Genomic DNA, 17,791 nt, shown 5'->3' on the forward strand with positions numbered 1-17,791 from the left:
ATTATTATTATTATTATTATACAAAACGACTTACAATCTTATATTGTCAAGTAAATGCATCTTGATTCAAGCAAAGGATATTCTCTTTAAGTACACTTAAGTGGCCTTTGATTTAATTAAAATCTGAATTCATTTTTTAAGATTTTAAGATTATTTACACTACAAGAATATTTTTTTCCCCCACAAGGTTTTTAAATGTTGTGAAGCGGTGCTTAAACATGGTAAAATCACCAGTGTTAACAGGTACATCAACTACTATAATAAACAGGCATTCATATATTCTTCCATAAAGTGATATTGTTCATTACAGTGACTTCTGGCTATTGCTGAAGAATTGGTTATATTAAAACATGGCTCATCCAATCTTATCTTTCCATTATATAAACCTGATTTGAATGTTTCTTTCTCACGGTTCTCTTTTTTTCTTAAAGATTCCTCTTTATGAGAGCAAATTAATCAAACTATTGGGGAATGTAAACAAAGGATGGCTATGGACATGACTTCATGATTAATGTAACAAGTTTATTCTTGTAGTTGGTCAAATCAGTCGTGCGTTTCCTAAAGAGACACACTTCTCCTCCACCCGACTTCCTTTCTGGAGAATGGCTGAGCAAATTCCGGCATCGTGACACATGTGGAGGGCCTTTGTGATTCAGTTATGTGTTACAGTGTCACACCCAGCCGCCACCGGACAAGTGTGAGCGTTCAACTTCAGACTTTAATGCACAAAGATATGAGAGGAAAGAAGAAAAACACTCATTCATCTGTCTGAATCACTGTATTCATCTCATCTGTGAGATATTCCACATCTTTGCTCTTTTGTTCACATTAACAAAATAAAAACAGAAAAAAAGCCAATTAAACCAAATAAAAATAACATATTGAATCTTCAGTCATTCATATGAGCATGCATCTAAAAGCACATAGAGGATATTAAACAGCAGTTCTAGGAATAAGACAATCAGATAAACAGTGTGTGCATAATTATTAGGCAAATCGATGTTCTGGTCATTTTGTCTTACCAATTCCAAACCAATCCAAACTTGATAACTACTATTTTGCATGTAATAATTTATTGATATCTTATAGTTAACGAGGCAACAGAGGGTAAAATGCCTTATATTCAGATGTGTTTAATTATCAAGTTTTTCTTTCACGGGTAAAAAAATGTGATTTAATAAAAATAGTTTTAATTACAATCCAGAAACAGCCCGTAATATAATCAGCAGTGCTGTTGGGTTCACAGCAGTTAATTCATATGTTCTACTACATAGTCTAAATTGCAGTGTTGAGTTTAACTTAAAGACACGTATGAGATGCACTTGGCTTGCAGATTGTGACACACTGTCTGACTCGCCTACAGTCCGCTGTTCCCACGATACGTTCACAGTCACAGTCAGTTCGGCACTGTTTTTAATAGACGTCCACAGTTGACACATTCAGTTGCTGCATCAGCTGTCAAGTTTTGCATTACAACAAGCACATACACAATAACTACATTTATTACATTGTACAATTACATTGTATAATGTAAGTGCATATTAATTAAAGATACCTTATGTAAAGTGGGACCAAACAATTAAATCCTGAATTAGGAATAACTATCTTTATTCATTTCCAAAATATATGCTCCCGAGTCATTGTACATGCTTGTTATAATGCCCAAAATCATCATTAAACAGTCCATATCACTGGTGTCATTTAACTTAAAAATAATGTCATTAAAGCTGGGATCATTTCATTTATTGTTTAAGTGAATAAATTATAATTGCAGTATTGCACTATGACCCATAAAACTTAAGTTATTTTTCTGAAAACACTGCTCTTACAGTAGTTATACACATTTATTTGAATTCTGCTTCAATTCAAACAAATACACACAATAACTGTTTGTTTGCTAAATAAAATAAAAATATATTCCTTTTTTTCCCACATATAACCCAATATAATCGGTCTTGATGTGAGAAGATTTATAGTTCTGTAAACCGTAAAATATAACCACCTGCCTGTGCCAAATGCTATAATAATCATATTACATGTATTAATATAAACTATGCCATGAGTAGGCACGGTTTATTTTTAGTGACATCTTAGTGATCTGTTAATATTTTTAATTGGAAGTAGCCGTTGGGACTGTTCAAAAACACATGTGGGAACTAGCTTATTAAGTAACATCTGACGTGAGCGTGCTATCTTTAAATAAAGCAGATAATATACAGTCATATACTCTGAAATGTGCCTGATAAGAATTTTAACGGTTAATTTTTAGCTGTTTTAAGCAACATGCACAGCAATGATAAGACTGAGTTTTGTTTGGGTGAGAGGTTAACGATCTTCAGGCTCTTCTGAAGGTTTACAAACACAGTAAATCTGTGCCGAACTGAGATAAACACAGTGGTTCTCTTCTCAAGGGCTTTTAAATGTAAATTTTCCCACTCTAAGCTGTTCATGCTTTCAAATCAAGCATGCTTTGTGCTGAAGGTTTGTGGTCAATTTAGTTTCTGTTCATGAGATTACTTCTTTCCATCTTTCCTGTAAGCATCTTCTCTTGCTTCTCTGTTTTTGATGCTAAAATACAGTTCCTTTCCCCCGTGTTCATTGTCATAACTACGGAAGCCCATTTCCGCCACTGAATAAAAAATCTAATTAAAAGTAATTGATTGAATTTATCTCACAATTCTGACTTTTTTTCTCAGAACTATGAAATATAAACTCGCGATTGCGATATATAAAGCCAGAAATGAGTGATGTAAACTCGCAATTGCGATAAAGTCAGAAATGAGTGATGTAAACTCGTAATTGCGAGATATAAAGTCAGAAATGAGTGATGTAAACTCGTAATTGCGAGATATAAAGTCAGAAATGAGTGATGTAAACTTGCAATTACGATATATAAAGTCAGGAATGCGTGATATAAACTCGCAATTGCGAGATATAAGGTCAGAAATGAGTGATGTAAACTCGTAATTGCGAGATATAAAGTCAGAAATGCGTGATGTAAACTCGCAATTGCGAGATATAAAGTCAGAAATGCGTGATGTAAACTCGCAATTGCGAGATATAAAGTCAGAAATGCGCGATGTAAACTCGCAATTGCGAGATATAAAGTCAGAAATGCGTGATGTAAACTTACAATTGCGAGATATAAAGTGAGAAATGAGTGATGTAAACTCGCAATTGCGAGATATAAAGTCAGATATGCGCAATGTAAACTCGCAATTGTGATATATAAAGTCAGAAATGCACAATGTAAACTCGCAATTGCGAGATATAAAGTCGGAAATGCGTGATGTAAACTCGCAATTGCGAGATATAAAGTCAGAAATGAGTGATGTAAACTCGCAATTGCGAGATATAAAGTCAGATATGCGCGATGTAAACTCGCAATTGTGATTTATAAAGTCAGAAATGCACGATGTAAACTCGCAATTGCAAGATATAAAGTCAAATGCGCGATGTAAACTAGCAATTGCGAGATATAAAGTCAAATGCGCAATGTAAACTCGCAATTGCGATGTATAAAGTCAGAAATGCGTGATGTAAACTCGCAATTGCGAGATATAAAGTCAGAAATGCGCGATGTAAACTCGCAATTGCGATATATAAAGTCAGAAATGCGTGATGTAAACTCGCAATTGCGAGATATAAAGTCAGAAATGAGTGATGTAAACTCGCAATTGCAAGATATAAAGTCAAATGCACGATGTAAACTAGCAATTGCGAGATATAAAGTCAAATGCGCAATGTAAACTCGCAATTGTGAGATATAAAGTCAAATGCGCAATGTAAACTCGCAATTGCAATATATAAAGTCAGAAACACGCAATATAAACTCGCAATTGCGAATCATGAAGTCAGAAATGCGTGATATAAACTCACAATTGCAAATTATAAAGTCAGAAATGTGAGATATTAACTCGCAAGTTTTTTATCTAATAAAAGTATGACTTTTTATCTTGGAATACTGACATTTTTTTTTACTGGCAGAAGTTGTTTTCCATACATTAACCTTCATTTACCAGTAATGCAGATATTTATATCATGTTTGTCTAAAATCATTCAGTACTTGAAATTCGTGTGATCTGATGGTGTAATGTGCTTACCTGCACAAGGCCATGTGGTTTCAGCAAAGCTTGCGTTCACATGGGGGGATTACGGTATGATACGGCCCTCTCGCCTGGGCCTGCCGTTACCACGACAACCGTCCAGACAGAAAATAGCACCTTTGTTCTGTTCCAGTTACAGGACGAGAGATGGAGAGAGGGGGCGATCCTACACAAACGGTGTAGACAATACATTACAAATCACACTGTGACCAGGATATGACCTAATAAAGTCTTTCCTTCGGTCTCCTCTATTTCATCCAACCACATGCGGTCAATGAAAAAACACTCACAGGCAAAACATTTCACAAACATATTGACTGATGGTTAGATCGGTGCCAGGATGAATTGAACAAAGCATTCATTCAAAGAGTTAATAAGCAACTACAATATCTGGCTAAGCTTTAGAACCTGCTTCTCTCACTACATATTCACATCAATGCTCCAATGTATATATGTCTTTATTTATCCAAAATCAAATGTTTTGAGATTAAAAGTCCATCTCTCTTTTTTTCTTATTGTTTTAACACTTTAGTATAGGGACCACTTCTCACAATTAGCTAGTTGCTTATTTGCATGCCTTTTAATAGCATTTGCTGTTTATTAATCCTTATAAAGCACATATTCTGCCTGACAATATTCTTCCTTATCCTACCCAATAACTAAACCTAACATCTACCTTACTAGCTATTAATTAGCAGCAAATCAGGATTTATTATATAACAAAAGTCATAGTCAATGGTTTGTTAATAGCAAGAATCTTTTGTCATGCATTTTAATGTGTTGACTAACATAATACAACTAATGTAAATTGCTTTGAAATCATTTTAACTGTAGTGTTACCAATGCATTGAAAAAGGAGACACAGAAGTTACTATAGAAATGAAATTAAAGTCTATTTTAAAAATGATTGTTATTACATTCAGCAGTACTTAAACCATATTTACAAGAAAGGAAATAACTATTCTTTTAATGCCAATAAACATGCAATCGAGTCTGAAAACATTAGACTCAGTTTGCACTCAACCGATAAAAAAGGGAATGTGCACCTTGAAGTTCCTCTGGATGTAAATGTAATGTCTAAATGAAAAGCAAATTATTTTCTGTAATAGATGTATGTAGATGTAAGTATACTACTTTTTTCAGGTGGGCATATAAAAAAGTAAATAAAATCAATGACAAACTAAGGAAAACATTTTGAGTGCCAAAAAAGTGCCCAAGGCTTAAGCTCATTTAGGCAAAAGAAGTAGGGAATTCCTTCCTGTCCATTATAGACAAATACACCGTGTCACTTCCTGTGAGAGTGCTGACATGCTCCTTGCTCTCTGGACAGAGGGCAGCTCAGCCAAAAGGTCAAACGGACTCATATTAAACAAGAAAAACAAAGTCTTGTATTAGCATCTGTAACTCAATCCTCCGGACGCGGTTCGATTGAGAAACAGATCATTCTGCTAATGTAAGTGAAGCACCTCTCACAACAGTGCATGTTGAAATATTGTGGATCATGTCATTGAACTGAATTCTTACTCCATTCATAAACAAATCTATGATATAATTATTACTCTGATACTCCTCATCACATCTTCGTGTCAAAGCGAGAGTCTAAAGTCTGCAGGTAATAACCCACCACTGCTGTTCCTCTCTCACCGTCACTTTTAAATGTCATCCTATCACGGCATCAGCAGACGGAGAAGTGAAAGATCACATGGGCGGAGATGGGGATAAGCAAACAATACTATCTAATGTAAGCACAGTACCTGGCACCACACGGCACCCAGAGAAAGACAAAGACAGGACACGTTTGAACATATTTTCTGACTAATAATCACAGTCACATAATTCACACTCAGTAATGGCTATCAACTTACCAAAGCAGTTAGTATCTGTGTACTGTGTGCTTACAGTAAGATTAAAGCATATAAGAGAATAATGAAGACTTATGGAGAGCTACTGAGCTTGTCACTAAACAAATTACCTTTATCCAAAAGTCCAGTGTACTGTGTTATCTGAATATTTTTTTATATAGATTTTTGACAGATGCTTTACCAATATTTTGAAATAATTATTTTAATTATTATATAAGTGTTGTGCTTTAGCATTAAAGGAAATGTCATCAAAAAGTATAATTAATATAAAATGTCTTGGCAGAAATTGTTTAGTACCTTTTCTGTTTTTCTATAGATTTTTTTTTTCATAGTGGAGGGAATATTTCTTAATTACTCTTGATTGTTATTTTAGTATGTGCTTATATTTATCTATGAACTTTCACCTTTGTACCATTAGGTTTCTCATTGGCACTGTCCATATGTGAACCTCTGTCTTGTAAATAAATGATTAATAAATCTTGCCCTCCACAGGGCAAACTGGAAATTTATATTTGCATATGTATATTTGTTTATATATGTAAATGAACAATTTTATAAAATATATGTAAAATATATGCTAAATGCTGTATATTGTAAATAGTACAGTACAGTGCAGAAATATGCATTGTGGGTAAAAGCAATATATATAACTATGAAGACACATAACAACAAAAATGGATAGCCAAGGAATGAAACACAAGGCTATATATACACACACAAATGAGGGGTGCAGAGAAGAAGAGTAGAATTAATGAAACAATGAATATATGGTAACAAATGAGCAGGGACGAAGCAAGCAAAGAAACTAGATACAAGGAACCAACTAAACAGATTATATTGGTTACATATTAACATCTTAATACATTATATATTGGTAATGCTAAAGCCAGTTGTGTTCAGAAATAAATAAATATATATACAGACTGAGGTGATCCGACACATCCTGCCCCGGCGGGCAGCTGCTACCTCCACCCGTCCACCGGTCGCAGTGCCCCAGCTTGCTCATCACCAAGGGCAGCCCCCTGAATCTGCCCCCGCTCCCTGCAGCAGCCTCCAAGTGGTGCCATAGAGCTGCCCCTCCCGTCCTGGCTCCCGTCAAACCTGGCGGTGAGCGGAAGAGCAAGAGGCCCCGGGACGGGTGACCCAGAGAGAGGTAGCTGCTTTCTGGGGGATGGCGAAGGCACCTCTCCCTTCCCTGGAGGAGGGCTAGGTGGAGAATCTGGAAATCTCAATGAGAGATCAGCTTTCTTCCTCTCTGGGTCCCAGTAGGGCACTGAGAGTTGCGGACGGCCACGAAAAGTCACGGAAGTCACGGAGGCAGATCTTGTTCCCCTCAGAGAGCAGGGTGTTCACATTCTCAACTATCTAGACTATTGGTTTATACTAGAACAATCTCGGGATTCAGTGCTCCAGTACCTGAGCCTGTTGGGCCTTCGGGTCAACTGGGAAAAGAGCAAACTTTTGCCGAGGCAGAGGATCTCTTTTCTCAGTATGGAGGTGGATTCGGTCGAACAGACAGCACGCCTCACAGATGAACGTGCGCGGTTGGTGCTAGCATGCTTGAATAAGTTCAAGGGCAGGACAGCGGTCCCACTGAAACTTTTTCAGAGGCTCCTGGGGCATATGGCGGCTGCGGCGGCATTTACACCACTCAGCCTGTTACATATGAGACCGCCTCAGCACTGGCTTTAGGGCCGAGTCCTGAGGTGGGCGTGGAAGCAAGGCACTCACAGGGTCCAAGTTACACCAGCCTGTTGCCAGACCCTCACCCTGTGGTTAGATCTTGTATTTCTCCAGACAGGGGTGCCCCTAGAGCACATCTCCAGGCATGCTATGGTTTACACGGATGCCTCCACCACCGGCTGGGGGGCCACTTACAATGGGCATGCAGTCTCAGGGGTTTGGACGGGCCCGCAGCTGCAGTGGCACATCAAATGCCTATAGTTGTTAGCAGTGCACCTTGCCTTGAACCGTCTCAAAGGTCTCTTACGAGGTAAGCATGTGCTGGTCAGAATGGACAACACAGCGACCGTGACCGTGCCTACGCAAGTATGCATTTCCCCCAGTGAGCTTTCTTGCACAGACACTATGTAAAGTCTGGGAGGATGAGGAGCAAGTCTTGCTAGTGGAGCTGTATTGGCCCACTCTGACCTGGTTCCCCGAGCTAATGCTCCTCGTGACAGCCCCTCCTTGGTGAGGAAGTATCTGCTGAAATGGGGGCACCATTTTGCACCCGTGTCCAGACCTTTGGAAACTCAATGTCTGGTCCCTGAATGGGACGCAGAGGTTCTAGGTGACCTACCCCAAGAGGTAGTGAACACCATCACTTCGGCAAGAGCACCATCTACGAGACACACTTATGCCTTGAAGTGGAACCTGTTCGCAAAGTGGTGTATTTCTCTCCGAGAAGATCCCTGAAAATGCCTGATTGCGGTCATGCTTTCCTTTCTGCAGCAAGGGCTGAAGTGAAGGCTGTCTCCCTCCACCCTCGAAGTCCAGTTTGCTGCTATTGCTGCATACCATTACCCAGTGAATGGGAAGTCTTCAGGTAAGCATGACCTCATCGTCAGGTTCCTTAGAGGAGCCAGAAGGTTAGATCCTTCCCGGTCCCCCTCTATACCCTCTTAGGACCTGAGTCCAGTGCTTAAATCGCTACAGCAGGGCCCATTTGAGCCTTTGCATTCAGTGGAGCTAAAGTTTCTTTCATTGAAAACTCTGCTCCTGCTTGCACTGGCCTCCATCAAGAGGGTAGGGGACCTGCATACATTTTCGGTCGACGATTCGTGCCTAGAGTTTGGGCCGGCTGACTCCCAGGTAAATCTGAGGCCCTGGCATGGCTACGTGCCCAAGGTTCCCACTACACCCTTTAAAAATCACGTGGTGAACCTGCAAGTGCTGCCCCTGGAGGAGGCAGACCCAGCCCTGGCTTTGCTTTGTCTCGTCTGAGCATTGAGATGCTAGGTAGACCAGACACAAAGCTTCAGGAACTCTGACCAGCTCTTTGTCTATTATGGAGGCCGGCAGAAGGGGAATGCCAATGGTAGTGCTTTGACAATGGTGAGTGGAGCTACTTGTTCCGAGCCCCGGCCTACACCTAATAGGAGCGCAGGCAGCTCGCACAGGGCACTGGAAGGGGCAGTACCCATGGCGCTTTGGTAGGGATGCCATTTTGCGTCGGTCACCGACGTGATGTCGAGAGTGACTGACTGAAAGGGAACGTCTCGGTTACGTATGGTAACGCTCGTTCCCCGAAGGAGGGAGCGGAGACACAACATCCCGTCGCCATGGTTGCTGTACCGCTGCTGAGCTGCCGGGTCTCCGGCTCGGCTCCTCAGCATAAACCTGGTATGCATTGCACCTGCTACCTTCTTATACTCACACAGTGATCAGAGGCAGCTGGATACAATAATTGCATGCCAATATGCATTGGCTCGTTTAGTTTACACTCTAAGTAGATTGGTCTATCGAACCCATTTTGTGTCGGTCACTGATGTGGCGTCTCCGTTCCCTCCTTCAGGGAACGAGGGTTACCATACGTAACCAAGACTTTCTTTTTTTATGCTTAGTATCTGGCAGTTATTTGAGAAAAAAATCTATAGAGCGACCAGAGAATGTTTGTACAGCTCAGGAGCAAATAATGATTGATTTGGTGCAGCATGTTTTAAAAGTGACTTTAGAGAGTGTACAAGGAGAACAACAGAGGACCTAAGACAGAGCCTTGGGTCACACCATATTTCACTTATGTTAGGTTTGAAATGGTAGGATGTACTGTAAGTTTACATCTATAATTTTGGCAACATAATTCTCCAGACATTCATGAGAACATAACAATCATAAGGGTCTGATTCAACAATGATTGCAATTTATTACTTCGACAACTGTTCTGTCATGATTTCTTCATAAGTTTAATGTAAGAGTTTTAAAGCTTTGTGTGTAGTTAAGCACATCCTGTCTTATAATAGGCATGTTTTGTCAATTTGTCAATCAAATCTGATTTTATAAGGTTGAAAAACAGTGCTAAATGCAAATGCTAGTAATACAATCACAGATAGTTAGAATTTGCTAATTTTATAGCTGAATAGTTTTAACAAAGGAAAACAGGATGTTACCCATTTACTTTTTTTAGTGATGTGAAACAGATGAAACGGTCTGATTCAAATCTGTATCCAGCAACAGACCCATGAATAAACATTATAGTATACTTTAATTTAATAACTTATAGAGACTTATCACGAGTATGTTTTGTGGTAAACGTGACAAAATGTACCACTAACAAGTGTTTGTGATATTATACTCACTCTCAACTTTGACATATGCTAGATAAATCTTTTAATCTTACAACAGTGTGTAATAATTATGGTGATCATAAATGGGATGGTCTGATGTTTTACTAGCATCATTACTGATAACAATGAGATGACTTTAGTGTATATATTTGTGTCTCTTTATATCAGTGTGTCTACATTTATTTTCTGTTTGTCACTCACTGTGTCCAGCTTAAAGATCACAAATAAATGAACAGGCCAAAATACATTTATCTAGCCTTGTAATGTGGTGTGTTATATCTGCATCTTATTTACAGAACAATGAATTGAATTTAAACGCAATTTTTAGGGAGATTGGGTGGGATATCAGAGTAAAAATAAACTGATTTGCTGATAGGCGCATATTGATGATGTAATCATGTGAGTTTTGTGTGAGTGCATACTTTCAAGTGTGTGCTCAAACAACTTACCAATAAGTAACTAACCTGTCATGGAAACTGTTGCTCTGGGCAACATGCATGCATTGTATTCATGTGCATCAATCTTTTAATTGATTTACTACTTACTTCCCTCCCACCTCTGATAAGATTTGAGTTATAGAGAAGTCCTTTGGACCTGTCGGTCTTATCATTGGCCACTGAAGACAACACACCCTGCAAATGGGGAATGGTCCGAGCACACTTCTGTGAGCAGGTCTGATGACGAGATGTGTGAAGTTCAGATTGTGATGCAGTGATGTTACACAATCACGCTTCTCACTATACACACTGCTCAAATGAAATACACTTTTATAGACCATAATAACACATTATTATATGGTCATATAATGTCATCAGGATACTTTATTTTTAGATTCACAAAGCAAGGTTGAAAGGTGTCAAAAGTAGCATTCGACATTTTTCACTATACTATTAGGTAAAATGCTGTCAAACATATTTGATATGTTATGTCAACTAAATGATTTGTCAAAGACATAAATAAGTTAATTGCCTCAAGTTTATTACATTTATGGAAAAAAACAGCAATGTGAAAAACATGTTATTACACATTTATGAACTACATCATAAATAATGTAATGGTCATCATCATCTCAAGGAACAATTGTTCTAAATGAATTCTAACTTTATCATCAAACTTTGTTTGGGTGGATAATGGTTAATGTTCAAACCCCATCCTAGCACAGAATGGCCCACAGTCTTTCAATCAAAAATATACCGGGGAAGCCCTGTGAGACCAGTTAAACTAAAAAACTTAAACTAAAAAAAAACTAATCTGAAATAAATGAAAGATGAAAAATAAAGCTACTAAATGGAAGTAATTTAAAAATTAAAACTGAACACAAGCTAAAGAAGAAATAAATACAATTAAATGACAAGCACATAACCTTGCTAAAAATAAATGACTAAATATAGATAGACGTAGAAAAATTAAAAAACAACTTGTAAAAGACAATGACAAAATGATTAAAATTAAGATGAAAACTGAACACTTTAGAACTACAGTTTTAATAGAAATAATAGTAAATAGTAACACGAGTATAAACTATAACTATTATATATTTGAAATTTGAAATATTATTGAATACTATAATAGTATATAACAAAACCAAAATAACTCTATAAATGATATGCTATATACAGTATAATCCTCATCCAAAAACACCATACTATATTTACAATATAATGCCACCATTACACAGTTCATGGTGAAAAACAAAACAAAAACATATTTTTTTTTTTCGAAGTTTAAAAGATTATTGAAAGATTGTGTTGAGAGGAATGACGAATGAAAGGGGAAACTCCTAGAAAAGTAATGCAGATATTCCATGGAGCAACCCTGGGAACTGAGCCAACCATTCATTGAGTGAACAGCCAGGATCGAGATGAGGATATTCAGGGTGTGGAGGGTCACAGGGCTGAGCTGTTATTCAGCCCCGCCAGTGGATATATTTAAAACATGATCAAGTGCAATTTTATTTTAGCCAATGTGTGCGTGATGAAGTTTCCTTCATGTTCTGGCAGAACCCTGTCCACATGATTCAACTTCAAATTTTCTTTGAACGCAGGAAGTTGTTTCTAGAGGTTTTAAAGAGTGGGAGGGACATTTTTATCTTTGAGAGCATTTGATTGGTTTAATAATATGTTTTAACTTGGTCTGATGAGTACTATATGTGTGCCAGATTAATAGTAGAAACATAAATATGTATGTCTAATTTGTTTTGGTCCATTAGTTTTCCTTCTATGTTTGTGATATGTTCATTTTAGTTCCCTGTGTTGATTACCTCATTTGTTGTCATAGTTACTGATTGATTACTGCACCTGTTCCTCGTTCAGTTTGTTATTTCCTGTATATTTAAGCCCTCAGTTTAGTACTCCTTGCTTCATGTGAAGTTATTTTCTCCTATTTTTGTTTTGTTATTATATCCACCTCACCTCTTTATTGCCATCTCTTTGTGAAAAATAAAAGTACAGTACAGCCTACTTTTATAAAACACTTATTACAGAAATAGTATACTTTCAAAGAACATACTTGAATGTAATGATTGTAATGTTTTAGAACTTTTAATGCATTAAAAAAAGCATAATAGTTTATATTATATTGATTGAATTTAATTTGTAAAAACAATTAGCTTAACTTTAGAATATTTTGATCCACTTAAGTTGGATTTTAATACATCTTTAAAAGTAATTTAAGAATGACTTCCATTGTCTTGGAAATATAGGAAAAGTGCACTGCTGAATGTATTGTCAAGCATTTATGGTAACTGAGATATGCTGCCATTTCTATTGACACTTATACATTGTCTATTTAAATACATTAGTAATTAAGTATATTTGTAGTTACAATTATAATCAAGTATTTAACATGTGTATGTTAGTCAGCCGATCAAAATAGTATTCTTCTTTGATGCACAACAAAAGATTATTATTAAAAGATCATCATCCACATAATTTACCATCCAAATTTTTGTAAAATGATCATATGTGCTCATGAAATGTTTTGAAATGTTGGATGATGATCGAGTGTTGCATGTTAAGGTGAGGCCGCAGTGACTCATTGCTGATAGTATGAGGGGTCTGAATAGATGAACACACCTCTGTAGGTGCAGGACACACCACAGTTACACATTTACAGAGGGGTGTCCATCACTGACCTCACAGCAGCGGGAGAGTATAAATCCACACACAATACTCACCTGCTCAAGCACAGGAACGGACGCCTAACCTGAACAAAGGACTCCGAGACGCCAGACACACCACACACTCTATTCTGGACTGTATTTTACTTCAGCAAAGACTGAATCATGTGTTCTGGAAATTTCGCCAAATGCCTGGGGATAACCCTCCTCCCTCTGGCCATCATCTGTGTCATCTGCAACATTATGCTGTTTTTCCCTGGCGGTACAGTAGCCGAAGAGAGTACCGACATCACGGATGAAGTCTTTTACTTTGGAGGCATCCTGGGATCTGGTGTGCTGGTGAGTGAATGCACAAATGCAAATAACTAAATAAATATAAATAAAAGAGTAAAATTGAAGACTATCAATATGGAATTTTCTGCATTTAAAAAAAAAATTCTGTAAATCCGTTAAAGAAACAGTTTACGTAAAATGTTTTTACGAAAGATTTGCGCAGAAATTTGCTCTGTTCCTGTTTCATGAATCTTATGAATTTTTTATAATTCTTTGTACATTTTTTATTTTGTATTTCACTATTTTATATTTATCTGAAGGCTTTATTTATTGTAGAAAAGACCTCACAGGCAAGCGCTCTTTAAGTAATGAGCTGGTGTTTGTTTAGATGATTTTCCCTGCGCTGGTTTTCCTGGGTTTGAAGAACAACGACTGCTGCGGCTGCTGTGGGAATGAGAGCTGCGGAAAACGTTTTGCGGTGAGAAAACTCTCCTTCAATTCGAACCCAGACAAAACTAAGTGCCATCTGAGTGCCATTTTCACACCATTCCTCAAAACAATGATCACGTTATTCCCGCCATTTGAGAATTCCCACCAGAAAAGGCCTGTCTGAGCGAAGTATTATAAATATGCATTTGTATTCTCACTCTTACACTACTTGCAATGAATTTCGCAACACATGCCATTTAAAATCACCATTTGAGCTGTAACAAATTAAAGAAATGGGAAGAAGTATTCGGAAATTCAGACATATTAGACACAGTGAAGATAAGAGTATGTCGCACCAGTGTGTTGTGTTTCAGTTTTAACATTTGGCTTGTTTTTTAATCCAGATGTTCAGCTCCATTCTGTTCGCCGCGGCCGGAGCTGTGGGCGCCGCTTACTCCGTTATCGTGTCTTGTGTGGCCATTAACCACGGGCCCAAGTGCTTCACTAACCAAATCAACGGCACTGTCGACGCAACTAACGCCACTTACCCATTTGTCGACGGGTGCGTGTTTATTATCAAACGAAATTAAATCAAGTGATAATCCAGTAGCTGTAATCTAACACCTATCACCTGATTTGGTTCTTTCAGAAACTACCTGTCCAACAGAACGCTGTGGAGTGAATGTGCAGGTCCGGGCGATATCGTCACGTGGCATCTGACCCTGTTCTCAATCCTGCTGATCACTGGTCTGGTTCAGATCGGTCTGTGTGCCTTCCAGGTGATCAACGGGCTCATCGGCACCATCTGTGGAGACTGCTGTGGCTGCTGCGGGGTACGCACACACTCTGAAAATAACAACACCATAAAGCACCCACAGGTCTTATTGATGGAAATTCAAGTGAAGTTTTTAGCATAATTTCGGGAGGAGTACGCCCATCTAATCTTCCAATTAATATCCAAGCCTCTTACCACTTCTGTTGTTATTTCTTTCGGCATCCTTCCTCCTCCCCATTTCCTCCTTTTTATGCATATTTATCTTTCTGTCTATAGGGGGCGCTGTAAAAGCTAGTGTAAAATAGCTTTGAGCAAAATCTGTTTTAGATTATATAGACATAGATTAGTAAAATAAAACATAAATATGTATGTCTATTTTGTTTTGGTCCATTAGTTTTCCTTCTATGTTTGTGATAGGCTCATTTCAGTTCCCTGTGTTGATTTCCTCATTTGTTGTCATAGTTACTGATTGATTACTGCACCTGTTCCTTGTTCAGTTTGTTTTTTCCTGTATATTTAAGCCCTCAGTTTAGTACTCCTTGCTTCATATAAAGTTTTTATTTTCTCACATGTCAATTCACCATTAGTCTGACATGTTGAAATCACGTAACCTTGTTTTTGTTTTTGTTTGTTTTTCCGCAGAGCTCCTAAACCAATCAGAATGGACATGGCTCAATAACTCTTCAGGACTAATCACACATCCATATCTGTACTTCTCAACAGTTTCTCACCTCATGATGTGTATTTATACTGTTCAGGTGGATATTGTTTGCTTCCGTGTTTGCTGTATCCGCCTGATGGCTGATGGCTTATGAGGGTGACATACAGTATATAGTTATATATAGATTTACATGATATAGGATATATACTGTATTGATACATAATATAAAGAATACTGGATATTTATTCAAACTGCAAGAGAATGTTATTTTCATACAAGTATTTAGTCTTTTTTTTTCATGATGGATGAAGGGACCGTGCAAATATATGGAATATTTGATAAAAGATAACATTTTTTTCTTTTTATCTCAGGAAATTGGTTGAAATGTATTGCTATATTAGTAAAATAATATTTGACACTTAATAAACTCTTTAAAAAGCACTCCATGGCTGTCCTTGTTGCTTTGCTTGCTCTTCTTGTGCCTCTCCGTCTCACTCGGCAAGGTTTTGTTTTTTCGAATAAAGCAGGAAGCAGCAGGGGGTCAGTGAGGATCTGGGAAGCACCCTGACAGACTCCGGAGTTCAGGGTTACTTCATAAACAACAGCTGGCCTGCTAAAAGATGATTTGCACAATTTTTTATAACTAGATATGCAAAGAGCATGCAATAACATGATGCACAAGCTGAAACCGCGCTTTAGAGTAGTCTACTTGATAAGAATTGTTATAACTTCTGTTGTTGAGAGAAGGCTTTCTGGCTAAAGTAAATGTTTGTTGTTCTGCCTGTGTGATGTTGGTGTGTTATCGGGGTTTTATGAGGGGAATGTTATTTTATGATGGCTTTATAGGTAACAGCTCTCATTTTCACACAGGAATGATTAACTTTATGTTCTATGATGCATGTCACTGATGCTTTATTACTGATTATCTTCTCCCTGATACTTTATCTAGCTTATTGTGGCAAACTAAAAATATTTTGGCTGCATGATGGAAGATTTCAGTGCAACAGAAACGTTTCACAGCAAATAGTCAGATTTTATAGTCACTTATGCACTTATGTTCACTTATGCAGTTAAACAGTTACTAACACAAACGTAAAATCTTATTAACTTAAACTTTATTATAAGTGCATAGAGAACAACTCACTCAATAAAACATGATGAGAAGATGTTGAGACCTCTGCTGGACACAACATGAATCTGTCTGGACTTATTATATAATTATAATTAATATATTATAGAAAAGAGTTTATTGGATACGTTTTCTTACTCTCAGAAATATAATAAATATTGCAATTTTAAATGTTTGTTTTTACTGACTTGTCATCCATGAAAGAAAGCAATAATCAAACATAAATTTAATATAACAACTAATGCATGTGCAATTTAAAAACATTACAATACGTATGATTTTTATCTTAAATAAAAATAGAAAGAAAATCTATTAAGTATTATATTAAATAATTTAAATAGCATTTATGCTGGTATGGGTTAAGTCTTTGGCCTGTCCCTCATTGTGATTTTTATTTTACACCAGGACTTTTAATTTGCAAAATTACGGCAAAATTATATAAAAATCACATTTGCATATTGCTCTAAATACAGTCTCATTGTTAGGCAATGTTTTTGGCATAAGTATGCTTTTTTCTCAATAAATAGTATCTAGTAATGCTTGTGTCAAAATAATAATTTAAAACTAGTAATAAAAGAATACATTACATAGCCTGAGATGGCACAATACAATTTCTTGTCATTTTAAGGTGTCTTCATTTCATAGTTATATATATTAATTTCAAGTGGAAAAGGCAACGATTTCATGGAATAACTCATATACCCATTCATAATCTAACCTTTATATTTTGCTTTGTCCGTGCACTTTTAATTCAGCGTTATAATAGTTTGGCCTTGTGGTTCAATCAGAGAAGGAGCCAACTTTTCTCACAGTCTTTATTTACATGCCATTATAGTTAACCTATTTAAGATTAAATACAAATAATAATAAAAAACAACGATTCTACTTATACTGTATGTTTTCCATTTATTTACTGTACCTGGCAATTTTTCATCATTGCATGAAAGAAATAGTTTTTATCATTCATCAGAATGTTATTTCGGTCTCCTCTTTGCAATGCCTGCTTTTCACAATCCAATACATTTCAGATTTCTTTCTTTTTCTCGTTGAAAACCATGCTAGCAAAGTGGTTAAATACAAAATGTGATGTACATGGAAATTCACACTGACTCTGTAAAATTAAACCGCGAAACATTTATGATGTGACCGTGT

General features: G+C 37.1%; 1 protein-coding gene and 1 long non-coding RNA gene across 3 annotated transcripts in view; both read left to right on the top strand.

The window, feature by feature from the left end:
* The window catches only part of LOC127987938 (uncharacterized), an 89,130-nt gene that overhangs the window by 7,358 nt on the left and 63,981 nt on the right, over positions 1-17,791 (top strand). The gene's annotated exons all lie outside the window — the stretch shown is intronic.
* On the top strand, positions 13,418-15,951 carry tm4sf4 (transmembrane 4 L six family member 4). The gene is made up of 5 exons (XM_052590396.1): positions 13,418-13,711; positions 14,034-14,123; positions 14,479-14,636; positions 14,724-14,907; positions 15,492-15,951. The coding sequence occupies exons 1-5, from the start codon at positions 13,538-13,540 to the stop codon at positions 15,498-15,500; spliced, it is 615 nt and encodes a 204-aa protein (XP_052446356.1). The 5' UTR covers positions 13,418-13,537; the 3' UTR covers positions 15,501-15,951.

This window comes from Carassius gibelio, chromosome B22 (assembly GCF_023724105.1).
Source record: "Carassius gibelio isolate Cgi1373 ecotype wild population from Czech Republic chromosome B22, carGib1.2-hapl.c, whole genome shotgun sequence".
NCBI classification, from domain to species: domain Eukaryota; kingdom Metazoa; phylum Chordata; class Actinopteri; order Cypriniformes; family Cyprinidae; genus Carassius; species Carassius gibelio.

Excerpts from the sequence above, each read along its gene's own strand:
- tm4sf4 (XM_052590396.1), top strand. The coding sequence starts at position 13,538 with ATGTGTTCTGGAAATTTCGCCAAATGCCTGGGGATAACCCTCCTCCCT. Across the intron at positions 14,124-14,478 it reads GCTGCGGAAAACGTTTTGCG|ATGTTCAGCTCCATTCTGTT; the intron begins GTGAGAAAACTC and ends TTTTTAATCCAG. Across the intron at positions 14,637-14,723 it reads ACTTACCCATTTGTCGACGG|AAACTACCTGTCCAACAGAA; the intron begins GTGCGTGTTTAT and ends TGGTTCTTTCAG.